Here is a 14,329-nt window from a genome sequence, read left to right on the forward strand (position 1 = left end):
AGTGCATAATACCACTGTTATAAAACAGGACTGACATGGGGCCTGGAGGGAAACTAAGAAAAGAGGGGATAGGAGCTCTGGTGGCCTAGCGGCAAGAAGCTGCACTGCAATCCCAGAGGGGTGCAGTTCAAATCCACTAGATGCTCTGCTGGAGAAGGAGGGACAATCTCCTCCTGTACCAGTCAGATCGGACTTGACAGTACACATAAAAAAATGTAAAAAAGAAAAAAGGGGATAAATAATGTACACAGCATTGAAACAGATAAGGGAGGGAACTGTGTAAAATGAATGTATAAGTAGGTATTATTGGCATGACAAGAGTTCAGAATAAGAGCTGAATATTAAAGCGGTCTCGGGGGATAGAGGGGTGGACTGTATAACAATGAAAGAACTGTTTTTACAAAGGAAAAAAGTGAACTGGGGGAGAGGGCAGGGAGGAAAATGTGCAACAATGAATGAATGGAAATCCAAGTTCTTCATAAACTTTCATTAAGATCTCAATTTTTAAAAAGGGGGAGGAAAGAGGAAGGGGAAAAAGAAACTACAGAAAAATCAACCTGGTTTCTAACAAAGAAAATGCAAGAGAAAAGAGATTTTAAAACTATAATAAAACCTATTAGCTTCTCTGTAAGCTTTCACTCAAATCACAATACAAAGTTATAAACTATTTTAAAAATTAAAGCCTAGGGAGCTCTGGTGGCCCAGTGGCAAGAAGCTGCACTGCAATCCTGAAGGAGCACATTTTGAATCCACCAGATGCTTTGCGGGAGGAGGGGTAATCTCCTCCTGTGCTAGTTGGATCATCAAATTCAAGAGTAAAAGAAAAAATGGGAGGGGGTGGGGGGAAGACCTGGCTTAAAAAGGAGCCCTGCAGGCATATGCATGTTATTGGGTTACTAGCCAAAAGGTCAGTACTTCAACTCCATCAGCAGATCCTCAAGAGAAAGATGAGGAGGAAGACAGAGGAATTGATGTTTTGGGAATGCTCATGGATTTGCCCCAAGTTTGAACAATCTGTCAAAGAATAACCAGATTTTGTAAAGATGTACTGAGCTTTGAAAACCCAATGGAAGGTTACTGTGAGTCAGAACCCATGCCAGGACAGTGAGCTTGAAAAGGCTTAAGAGACTTTATTAATCCAAATGTCCTCCAGTAAATAAACAAATCCTTATCTTTTTTCCAATTAGTTTGATGAAAATTAACAAAGAAATCTTTTTTTCATTCAACCATTTATATACATTTTATTCTGTAATTTCTGTTAGGTGAAGTCGAGTTACAACTCACAGTGACCCTATGAACAGACGTGAGCCCTGTCCTGTCCTATGCCATCCTCACCATGTCAGACACACTTGAGCCCTTGCTGCAGTCATGTGTCAATCCAACTCATTGGGGTTCTTCTCTTTCCCTGACCTCCACCTTTCCATGATGTCCCTCTCTGCAGACTCTCCTAGTAACAGTTCAAAGTATGAGAGATGAAGCTTCATCATCCTTGCCTCCACGAAGCACTCTGGGTGTTCAATTTCTATATTCACAATTATACTTTTCTCCATTCCTCCCTATAACCCTGATTTCCACTAATCCTTTTATACCTTATTTTGGCTTTTCCTTTCTTTAGTGGTACCGTGCTGATCATCCCCAATCACACACTGCCTTTACCTTCCCTTAATATGTGCAAATTCTCATTGAGTATAAATGGTAAGGATACATATATATGTCAAAAATTCTATAAACTTTACACTTAAGATGGGTAGATTTTATTGTATGTGACCTATTTATTATTGTTATTTCTCACTGACAGCTGTCACCTTTAATTCAAGGTGATCTTATATATAACAGAAGGAGGTGTTGCCTGGTCCTAGACCATCTTCAGGATCACGGATTGGTATACCTGAGCTCACAGTTTTGGCTAGTGTCAGTCCATCTCATCAGTGATTGCTCTTATCTTTGTTGCCTTTCTAGTTTACCAATCATGATGTTCTCTTCTCACAACTGGTCTTTCCAAATTCTGTTTCCAAACTAAGTAAGCCAAGTCTTGTCTTGTTTCGTCAGAGCATTCTGGATATATTTCTTCTTGTTCATGATATTCTGATATAATCTCATAATTCATGATACACTGAATATTGTTCATCAGTTCAAAATGATAAAAATGTGCAATTCTTGTGGGAGGCTAAGTATGGTGTACTGTATTGACAGGATATGACAAGATGGGACCTCTAAGCCCCTCCCTTTTTTCTCAGGGAGCTGGATGGAAACTGTGTCAAGGATATGAGATTCTCAGTGTATGTGGGGACTGAGTTGGGACAAGAGCTCCCCAGCCACTAAGGGTCTCTTTCTCTCTCCTAGTGCTGTTGCTGGGGCTGGTGGCCCATGGGGATCTTATTCTTTGGAGGCCCTGTGAACCATCAGGTCAACAAACCACCCTGTTGTTGTAGCCAAATTCATTGTTATACCAAGAAATGAGTTTGACAAAGTGGTCGTTCAGAGTAATGCCAGCCCTAGCATCAAAGGTGGAAGAGTGGGTGTCACTGTTAAAGTCACAGGAGGCAACCTGGTCTTCAGTGTATACCGGGATGCCCTTTAGGAGCCTTGCTGATGCCCAGTTTACTACTTTTTTGATGTCATCATATTTGGCAGCTTTCTCCAGACAGCAGGTCAGATCCACAACTGACACACTAAGGGTTGGGATACAGAAAGTCATGTCAGTAAGTTTCCCATTCAGCTTAGGGATGACCTTGCCCATGGCCTTACCAGCACCAGTAGACGCAGGGATGATGTTCTAGGCAGCTCCACAGCCATCACGCCATAGCTTTCCAGAGGGGTCATCCACAGTCTTCTGAGTGAATGGCAATGATGGCATGGACTATGGCATGGACATAGTCTTCTGGGTGGGTGGCAATGACGGCATGGACTATGGACATGAGTCCCTCTACAATGCCAAAGCTGTCATGGATAACCTTTGGCCAGAGAGGCCAGGTAGGTGATGGTCATGCAGGAGGCACTGCCGACAATCTTAAGAGTTATCAAACTTCTCATGGTTCACGCCCATCACAAACATGGGGCACTGGCAAAAGAAGCAGAGATGAATACCCATTTAGCACCACCCTTCAAGTGAACCCAAGCTTTTTTCAAATTGTGATAATACCAGTGGACTCCATAACACACTTGGTGGCGGTAGCATCCCCTTGATGTCACCAGGATCTTGCTCCTGGAAGGCAGGGATCGCTTTCCCACTAATGACAAACTTTCCATTCTCAACTCTGAGAGTGCCAATGAACTTGCCAGGGATGAAATCAAACTGGAACATATAGACCATGTAGGTGAAGTCAATGAAGGGGCCGTTGATGGCAAGAACATCCACTTTGCCATAGTTAAAGGCAGCCCTGGGGACCAGATCCAATGTGGCCAAATCCATTTACTCTGACCTTCACTATCAAGTCTCAGGGATGTGGCTGAGGCCACACAAGAGGAGAAGGCTATCTGTTAGCCAACAAGAAGCGGAGAACCTAATCAATTCTTATGTCTTTTTTTTTAACTGCTCAGCTTTCACTTGCATATGAAATTTATAACTCAAAAATATTTTAGGACATTATTACTAATCACAATTTATAAACCATTTTTAGGTTCTGAGCTTAAAATGAATAATTATAGTTAACGCAAATGCACTGGACATAGGAAAGCATTATTGTGAATATTTTTTGTATGGTAACTGTCCTGCAGCTCAATCTTTACACCCTTTATCTTTTAGAGATGGTAAAATATGGTGTGTCAAGGAGCTTCTTCAAAGTAATAAAGGATATACAAATTATAGGCACCTGGGGATACAATGATTAAAGCACTTTGATGCCAACCTAAAGGTGAGTGGTTCAAACCCACCAGCTACTCAAGAGGCAAAGATAATAATACTCATCTCACACACTTTGGACATGTTGTTAAGAGAGGCTATTCATTGGAAAGGACCCTCATACTTGGGAAGGTGGAGGGAAAGACAGCAAAAGAGAAGACGACTCTCAACCAGATGGACTGACAGTGACTGCAGCAATGGGCTTGAGTGTGTTAGAGATTGTGAGGATGACACAGGAGCACAGGGCTCAGCTCTGTTGTTCATAGGGTCACTATGAGCCGTACTCGACTCTACAGTACTTAAAAACAACAACACTCTTGTTGTTGTTCTTGTTGTTAGGTGCTGTCTAGTCAAGTATGACTCATAGGAACCCTAAAAAAAAAAATCTAAACCCTCTTCTAACCTGCACCATCCTCACACTTCCTGACACACAAGAGCCCATTGCAGCAGTCACCATGTCAATTCACCTGGTTGAGGGTCGTCTTCTCCTTCACCAATCCTCCACCCTTCCCAGCATCATGTCCTTCTCCAAGGAATAGCCCCTTCTAGCAGTATACCCAAAGAATGTGAGGCAAAGCCTCATCATTCTTGCCTCCAAAGAGCACTCTGTCTGCACCCTCTCCAAGACATATGCTTGTTCTCTTGGCCATCCACAGGATGTTCAGTGCTCTTCTCCAACACCACAACTAAAAGGCATCAATTCTTTTCCTGTCATACTTTTTCATTGTCCAGCTCTCAGATAGCAAGTAATCAGAAAGACCGTGGCCGGAACAAACCACACCTCAGTCCTCAAACTAACATCATTATTCCTCAATAATTTGGAGAGGTTCCTAACTGCAGATTTTCTCAGTGCAATGCATCTCCTTAGTTCCTGACTGCTGGTGCCAAGTGTGTTAACTGTGGATCCAAGCAAGATGAAACTGTTGACAGTTTAAGTGTCCTCTCCATCCATCACAACGCTGCCTACTCGGTCCAGTGGTAAAAACCTTTGTTTTCTTGATACTGAGACACAGTCCATACTTAAGGCTACATTCCCTGATCTTCCACAAGTGCTTCAAGCCCTCCTCCCTTTCAGCAAACAAGGTTGTGTCATCTGCAAAACGCAGATTATTGTTGAGTCTCCGGCCAATCCTGATGCCACACTTCTCCAGACTCCCACTCCTGCAGAATCCAGCTTGTCTGATAATTTGCACAGCATAATGACGGAATATGAACAACACTCTAAGGAGGAAGAAAGATGTGGCAATCACTTCCTTAAAAACTTCCCGCCCTGGAAATCCACTGAGGCAATTCTCCTGTATCCTACAGAGCTGTTTTGTGCCTGAATTTACTCAACAGCAAGTTTTGTCCTAAGTCCAGCATCAAGGGGCTTCTGCTACGAGTATGGTCTCAACAATTTATTACTGAGCCCCAGGCAAAGGGCTAAAGAGGAGAAAAACAAATCCGTTCAGGTCAATAAGGGTTTGAGGAAGGTTGAGACATGACAAATGTTTCCAGGGAATGACATGAAAATAAAAGGAACTTGATAATCCCTTAAGTTATTTCTAAGAAATAAACTCCCTCCTCACTCCCTCCTTTCCTATTCACAATAAGTAATGAAGCTCCTTATCGAACAGAAAGTTAATAGTGAAAGAAGAACCAAAACATAAGCCTTCTTAAGAGTTGAGTTGCTCTGAACTTGTTTTAAAACAGCACCAATGGTAGATGAGTCATTCACAGGTTATCTTTAAATGACAGAAAAAGGGGCAAAAAAAAAAAACCAACCATGCAAGTCACTTCTCCCATTTTCCTTTCCTTTCCCAGACTGTCCCTGCCTCCATTAAGTTAATTTCCAAGGAAGAGAATGGTTTATAGGTTGATACACTGTAGAAGTACCACGGTCAGTGTGCACAGAGGTGGGGAAGACAATGGCATATAGTAGTGCATAACTAACTGAACAAATAAACCAACATGTAGAGAATAAAGGAAGTCAGGTTTCTCAGCATCTGAAAGGAATTTATAAATATACCCAAAAAAGACAATTAGAAAGATTCCTCATGCATTGGAACATGAGTTTTTATCATATGTTGCAGATTTATGTAAATGCATGATATATATGTACATGTACATATACACACATTTTTGTCATTCTGTAGCAATGAGATTATATCTTGGTTTTAAATGCCATTCTACACTTTTTTAAAAAGAGCCCATAGAGCTTTTTTGAGAAATGGCTAAATTTAGGGCTAGAGCAGGGAAAATACAAGATGAGCCTTTGTTCCACCAGATATTTTAAAGAGTAAGGTTACATAATGGGGACACAGAAGGAGGAAAGGCAGTCAGTTTGAACTCTGTCTCAAAATAAAAACCATGGTTTAAAACCTATGAGAAAAATAGGAATGTACGAATCTTGTAGCAAACAAAGAGGAAGAAAAGTTCTTGCTAGCAATCATACTGATGGAGAACGTAAGTAGGTGTTGGATTATGAAAGTAGGTGTTATCAATGGAAAGTAAACAGAGGTCTGACAAAGACAATATGAAAATAATGTGAGAATGTATCAGCATAAAGCATTAATGAAATAGACTGGGGAAAATGAAGACATGAACTTGATACAGTAGAATATGTCAATTATTAGTGTGCCTCCTGGAATGTTACTCTGAGAAGAGCAACGCATCACTTCTATGGTATTTCTGCCAAAAAGTTATGGCCTGATCTGGTCATGAGCTGGTATAGAGAAAACTAGCTAGGGGGTCATTCTGCAGAATACAATATCCGCTCTCTCTAAGATTGTGGAATAGAAACTCCAACTCACTGTCACTGAGCTGGAATTGACTCATAGCTGATGTTCCAATAGGTTTTCCCTTGGGAGATTGCTCACCTTTCTCCTATAGAGCTAGCTATATGAGAATTAGGGAAATACTGAGAACTCTTCCAGATTGGAGAAAACTGATGAGACAGGATACTCAAATGCAACATGTCCTTGTAGAACTCATAAACAGGTCCTACCACTAAAAGGAAGTACAGCCACACTGAACTGCTGGCGTTCTTTGAACAGGGTTTGGATGGTAGTCTCATTCCAATGTTGATTTCCTGTCTGAGGGGGCTGTACTATGATCATGTAAGAAGAATGTCTTGAATGTCTTTGTCTTCACTCAAGATTCTAACATCCATTAGATACAATCAACAACTGTTCTTTTGATCTCAAGTGATTTAAGCAATTTGGAATTAAAATAGCCTGAAATTGTTTTAAAATATATATATATATATATTTTTTTTTTAAGTAATCAGTTGCTGAGACTGAAAATGTTAACCTAATCCAATGCCAGCTGATCACTTCCAACAGGAAACATGTAAGGATAGAGTAAGACTGCCCTACAGGGTTTCCAGGACTACAACTCTTTAGAGAAGCAGATGACAACATCCGTCTCTCTCTGAGTAGCTGATGGGTTTGAACTGCCCAACTTCTTGTCAGCAGCCAAGTGCGCTTTAAAAAAGGTCTAAAATTTCACTGCCATTGAGTGGAACTTGACTCATAATGACCCTCCATTAGGTTTCCAAGACTATATATTTTTATAGGATGTGCTAGTGGTGGTGGTGGCTGTATGTACAGTCAAGTCGGAAGTGACTTGTAGCTGACCCTCCAGGTTTCCAGGGGTTGTAAATCGCCTCTCAAAGACCGCCGTTAGGATAAGTCGGTGAATTCAAACCACATCCCTCTGAGCAGGCAACACAAGTCCATACTACTAAGCCATCAGAGCTCTCTGTTTACAGGAGGTGACTTCCTAATTTTCCCCTAGCAGAATGGTGAATTTGAACCATGAGCTTTCCAACCCAGTATAGTCATAATGAACCCTCCTTACTATCAACTTTGAGATTCAGGAAAGATATAAATCACCAGATGTCAAATGCAGTTTTGCAGAACGTAAAATGTTTTGGTATAGATAATCCGTCCAAGTTTTTAAATTTTTTTTTAAAAAAAGTATTTTTTTTAAAAAAATTTACTCAAATGGTTCTAAGAATCAAAGGAACTATAACTGTACTACATGTAAAAGCAAATATACTATGTTTGAACATTTAAATAATCAAAGCTGATAAAAGGCGTAATTGGAAAAATCTCCATTTCCTTTTTAAATGTTCTTAAATAATCCAAGTTCATCACCTAATATTATTGCTGTTGCTGCGGCTACTGTATTTAACAAGTTTAACCATTAATTGAAAGTCTAGCATCAAGTTTATCCAACAAGCAATGATACATTGTTTTAACACATTTGGATTTTTCCAATAAATTTCCCTTAAGAATTATGGTAGTTTCTTATATGACAATATCTTTAAATATACTAGATCTCAAGTCATCACTATATTCAAAATTAAATCATAAGTAATTAAATCTATGAATCCACTAAATTTATATTAGGATTTTACAGAGACATTTTACTGTAGGGTTGAGCTTCTTTTTAAAAAAAGGCATTTATCATTTACAAGTTAGCAGAAAATAGTAAATATGTGTAGGAGGGGGGATCTGAATACTGCAATACTTCTTTACCTTTTTGCCAAAACATCTTTTTACTGGAAAGTCTTCCACATACTAAAAAAAAGAGTTAAATATGAACACTCTAAAGTCATATGGCTTCTAATAAAATTATAAACAATCAAGTTGGTTTCACAGTAGAGTGCCATTTTCACTCAAAATGAGTAAAGCAAAAGATAAAAATAATAATAAATAATAATAAAAATTAACAAGTTTATAGATCAGTGGTATTTTCAGACTCAATGTCTACACTGAAGACTGGATTAGAGCTAAGAATGGATCAATTTGGCACTGCTGTTGTTGTTGTTGTTATGTGCCATCGAGTCGCTTGCGGCCCATAGTGACCCTAAACGCCATTCTATCCTGTGCGAACCTCGCTGTCTCAAACACATTCACTGCCACCACTCCACTCACAGAATCGATTCATCTCATCGAGGGTCTTCTCCTACACCGTCCCTCCACTCTCCCAAACATGATGTCCCTCTCCAAGAACCAGTCCCTCCTCACAACATGCCCAAAGTATGTCAGACAAAGCTTCAGAATCCTTGACTCCAGGGAACATTCTGGCTTCACCCTCTCCAGGACAAACCTGTTTGTTCTCCTAGAAGTCCATGGTATATTCAACATCTTCTCCAGCACCACAACTCAAAGGCATCCATTCTCTTTCTTTCATCCCTATTCACTGTCCAACTCTCTGATGCATAGCACGTAATTACAAAGACTATAGTCTGGATCAGGCGCACCTCAGTCTCCAGCCTGACATCGTTGCACTTCAGTACTCCTGAGAGGTCCCTCACAGCTGACTTTCCCAATGCAATTCGTCTTCTGATTTCCTGGCTGCTGTTACCAAGAGTGTTGACTGTGGAGACAAGCAAATTAAAACTGTTAACTATCTCAATCTCTTCACCATCCATACTGATACTGCCAATTGGCCCAGTGGTGAGAATCTTTGTTTTCTTGATATTGAGCTTCAATCCATATTGAAGACTGTACTCCTTGACATTCTGCAGCAAGTGCTTCAGGACCTCTTCAGTTTCGGCAAGCAGGGTTGTGTCATCCACATAACGCAGGTTGTTGACGATTCTTCCACCAATCCTGATGCCACATTAGTTGTCATAATGTCCAACCTCTCTAATGATATGTTCAGTATATAGTTTGAAAAGTGTAGAGAAAAAATACATCCCTGACAGGCCTCTTTCTTGATTTTGAACCATCCAGTGTCTCCCTGCTCTGTTCTGATGGCTGCCTCTTGGTCCATTGGCACTAGAGATTTTAAAATTAAAACAAAGAAATATAGTCTCCAGTTGAATATTCTAGATTCCATAAACTACATGAAATGTGTTATTAATTTAGGAAAATCTCAAACCAATGTTTGAAAGATTATTTGGAAAAACCATTATTTATATTACTTTATAATAATTCTTTATAATATCCACATCAATCTTTCCAAAACATTAGGGCTTAAGGATTTAAAATGTCTTATTTATCAACTCTGAAATTCTTATAAGCAATCAAACAATCCAATGTCCAAGAAACCAACAAAGTCTACAACGAAGGTAGTTGGGAAAGGGTGCCTCTGTCCAAGTCCAACACCATCATTCTTCCTGGCACTAAACCTTTTCTCTTCCTCAACTTTACCAGAGGTATTCTTCTCAGCAAATAAAATACAACATTGTGCACTCTGTGTTACATTTTTTAGATCCTTTTTCTCAAGATAATGGATATGTTCTTATTTTTCAAATGTACAAAAGGCTATCATGAAATATATAAACATTCAAAATCAATAATCTCTCTATAAAGTATAAAAACCATTAGCCTCGGAAAAAGAAACTCTGTCACGATGATGGAGACTGAGGTGAGCCAAATTTACTTAAGTCTAAAAATAGCTCTAGTATGTAAAGGACAAGGCAAACTCTTTTACATATTTTATATTGTGTCCAAAAAGCAAAGATATCCAAACACATGTCACATATATCCTTGCTATTTAAGTTTAGGAAAACCACTGTGATAAAGCTTATTTATAACTAGAAAATATAATTTTTTTAAATAGGTCTCTGACAAAATGTTTACATGAGCAAGCTACCTCACATCACCTTTGCATATATAATGTTTCACCTATATTCTCTAAACTAGGGGATGCAGATCTGATGATGTGATTTATTCAAAATCTGGACATAAGCTATAAAGGGTGTTTAAGTGCTTAAAGAGGCCTATTCATTTACTCATTCTAACTCAGGGAGTCCCTTTCACTTGTATATTTTCCACACACCTCTCTCTCTCTCTCTCTTACAACTAAGACAGCAACCAATTGTTGTGTAACTCCTCCCTTCCCCCTTCAACCTAGCTAACATACAAAGGAGGGGACTTTCTCTATTGTGCAAATTCAGTCCCTGCAAAGAACCTTTGTTAGCTAAAACCTCGATTCAGAAAAGGGTCTTTTTCAAAATTTTTTTTTAATCAGCATATTGAAAGCTATAAAGATGATGAACACAATAAATATAGCAAGGTAAAACAAAAAATTTTAAGTGTTCTAATTGTGTTTTAAAGATCCAGATTTCTTTCAGCACTGAAGAAAAAAAGCCTGGCATCCATCCCTCAACACATTTTCCACCAAAACCAGATTAAATTAATATAAATACTGCCTCTAACCTTTTTTGTCATTCTAAAATGTCTCTACATTGTTCTGTTCAAAAGCTGATTTTTTATAAAAAAATCTAAACGTTTACTATAAAAACCTAATCACTGTTAATAGGACGATCATTTTTAAATTGTGTTGTATAATGTATTCCCAATGTACACCTCTTAATCCTGTAAAACAGTTATTAGTTAATGCTGTAAAATCAGCTGGGAAAACGGTAGGACTTAAACCTCAGTTTTTATACAGGTATTTTGTGGTTTTTCCCATTTGGGGTTTCTAAAAGACATTACACGTGAATTTCTAAAGATAACTTAAAAAGTTATCTTGCAGAACCAAATTCTGTATAATTACCTTTTCATTAAATTATTAAGATTTTGTATTCCTTCCCAGTACCATCAAACACTTCTAACACATACTCAAAATAGAGATAAAAAGCTTTCAATTCGTCCAAAAGTGATCCATAGCTGGATCAGCAAGGGCATTTCTTACACATGTAGAAAGTCTTTTGACGAATGAACAAGAAAGCTGAAAGAGATTAGCTGCTGGAGAGGAGGAATGGGAACTGGGAGGCCCGAGTTAGGGGTGGGGTTATTTTCCCCTGTATACCTTTTTTACACCCTATTCAAGTAACAAAATACATCTGTGTAAACGTGGAAAGAGTCATCTTTAAAATAAAGGTGTTTCGGGGGCACATGGCGTTCTCCGCTTTAGAGTAACCTTTTTTCATAGGCAGCATCTGCTTTTGCTCTGTGATAGGTGAGTCTCCTCCGAAAGCAGCCTGAGCCGTGTGCCAGCTAAGCCCTCTGTAATAGAGGGCTGCTCCTGGAGACTGCCGCTTTCCAAGGCAGCGCGCATCCTCCGTCCCCTCCTCCCTCGGTGCATTCTGAGATCTGCTCTAACGATTCCCACATAAAGTGGGTCCTGGCCGCCATCTTAGAAAGTCATTCACACCAGACAGACCGCAGCACCGCTGGCTTAGAAGCCTTCCAAAACTCCCTTGGGCAATTTCCTCTTTCCTATCTCTAACCCTCAACTTGCAGAAGGGTCAAACTCCCCTAGGCAAACAATGCCTTGCATGCACTGTCTCTGGGATTTGCATAATGTGAAATGATACGTATGGCTGCATTATCACCCAGCAAAGAGAATGCTGCAGTGCACGTGCGTGCACGGCGGTGCATACCCACCTCCCATCCACCTATCTACAGATAAAGTCCATGAGGTGCAAGTGTTCGCCTCTAAGTGCTTTACCTCCTCCAGTATCCCGCACATAAATTATTTTTCCGCCAAAACACTCAAGATCATCCGGGGGGGGGGGGAGAGGAGGTGGGAAGGGGTGGAGCAACGCCAGGATGAGAAAGTTCTCATCTGCTCCTGAATGCAGCCCCGTCCACCGTGTGGGATAGAGGCGTGTTCGGGTCCCTCGCCTGGTCTCTCCGCTCGGCGTAGTAAACACTGGGCGAGTCCCTGGCAGCGCACCTCCCCCAGCCCGGGCGAGGACAGCTTTCGCAGGTTATGAATGGTCTCCCTCGGCCCGGCTCCTTTTCACACGCGGACACGCGCAGACGCGCGCCCCGGCGGGGAAGCTTTAACACCCGGGTAACAGCCACCACCAACAGAATCAATGATCCTCCATTTAAAAGGCAGGAGTTCGGCTGCTCTGCTTCCATTTCCTTATTCAAGGAGCTCCGTGGCGAGCGACGCAAGCTCTTTTTCCCATGGTGACTCACTATTAAGGACGCCCCATCATTTCCTTCACTCACTGAATAGTAAGAGGACTAAGAGTAACACCAAACCGAAAACCTGCCAGGATCTTGAACTGGGGGACACAGAGTAATTTTTGAGCAAGATCATAAAGGTCCGTAGAGTCCTCAATCTGCACCATTTCTAAGTAAATCGCTGTTTTAAAGTATTTTCCTTTGAGATTTATCAGTCATTGTACACACACACACACACACACACACACACACACACATTTCACAAAGAAGCGCCAAATACTACTAAACAAAAAACATGCGTCAAGGGCAATGTTTAGTCTTCATTTCACGGACAAATAAAACCTTCAAAGTGTGGTTTATTAAAGCTCTACTAATTTTAGGAGGCTTTAGATAAGCAAGTTACTAGAGGGGGGGACACATCACTATTTTGAGGCCATGCAATGGCAAAAGCTGCAGGACCGCGGAGGCAGGTCTGAGAGCTCTCTCTGCGTCCGAGCGTCTATCTGAGAGGGGGGCACCTTCCTAGTAGAGGCTGATCGTCCACTACAGGCATCTAGCGCCCGTCACCCTTCTCATCCAGACTCGGGAGAAGGCACGAGAGGAAAGGCAAAAGAGCTGAAAGAAACATCGGGACCAACTTACTTCCAGATATTCCCCACCCAACCCTGGAAAAAAAAAGCATCTTTTTTTAAATTTTTTGCATTTGCCATTTTTATTCAGTTCCTAGGTCTGTGATGCCTGTGTGTGTGCAGTCTTTAGAATCCAGCAGCCTCTCAAAGCAGAGATGGCTTTCTCTAGCTCGATCCTGGTTTCTGCACAACCTTCCCCGCGCACACACCCCGCGGACGGCATCGCTCCCCGCGTGCCCGGGACGCGGGCGCCGGCGGGCCAGGGGGCGGGTCGCGGGGCGCACCGGCGGCGGCTCCCGCGCCAGCTGCAGCCCGGCTAGGACCGGGTGTGTGGCTGCGCGCCCCATACACCGGGCAGCCGGCGTGCAAGGACGCGGGCCCCGGGGAGCGCCGGCACGCGGGGAAGCCAGGCAACAGTCCCCTCCCGGCTGGAAGGGAGAGGACGGCGGCCGAGGACCAATGCCGGGCCCGGGCAGGACACCCGCGGGTCCGGGACCTGGTCCTCCTCAGTGCCGAGCACGGGGAAGGCCGGCGATGGGCCGGAGCGGGAAGCGGCGGCCCGAAGAGAGAGCGCGGCCCGGGCCTCGTGTCACTCACCGTTTGAAATGCTCGATGATCTTCTCTTCCCGCACATTCTCCGGTAAGTTGCCCACCCAGAGATGCCTGGTTTCCCGGACCATGCTGGGCAGTGTGCCGGCGACCGCTGCTGCTGGTTCTCCCTCGCCGGCTTCGTACGAGCCCTTCAGCTTTGGGAGGCGAGCGCAGCGGCGGCGGCGGCGGCTGCGGCGGTGGCGTCGGCAGCGGCGGCGGCTCCTCCGGCTCCCCCCCGTGCAGAGACCATCCCTCTCCCCCAGGTTCTGACTCTCGGGCCTCGCAGCTCCGCTCTGCCGCCACCACACACCCGAAGCCGACCCTCGCGCTCCGGCGGCGCATGCGCCCGGGCGGCGGCGGGAGGGGGGAGTGCGGAGGAGGGGCGAGCGGGACCCGGGCGGCAGCGA

The 14,329-nt window shown here is 42.6% G+C and overlaps 1 protein-coding gene and 1 pseudogene across 1 annotated transcript in view; both read right to left on the reverse strand.

Moving 5' to 3' along the window:
* Positions 1-14,011, reverse strand: part of SPEN (spen family transcriptional repressor) — a 128,664-nt gene extending 114,653 nt beyond the window's left edge. The window contains exon 1 of the mRNA XM_006883621.1: positions 13,929-14,011. Within this exon, the coding sequence (XP_006883683.1) occupies positions 13,929-14,011 (83 nt within the window). The remainder of the gene's footprint in view (positions 1-13,928) is intronic.
* LOC102849569 lies at positions 2,408-3,412 on the reverse strand (annotated as a pseudogene).
* Positions 14,012-14,329: the final 318 nt, after the last annotated feature.

This window comes from Elephantulus edwardii, unplaced genomic scaffold (assembly GCF_000299155.1).
Source record: "Elephantulus edwardii isolate Elephantulus edwardi_28Jun2011 unplaced genomic scaffold, EleEdw1.0 scaffold00028, whole genome shotgun sequence".
NCBI classification, from domain to species: Eukaryota; Metazoa; Chordata; class Mammalia; order Macroscelidea; family Macroscelididae; genus Elephantulus; species Elephantulus edwardii.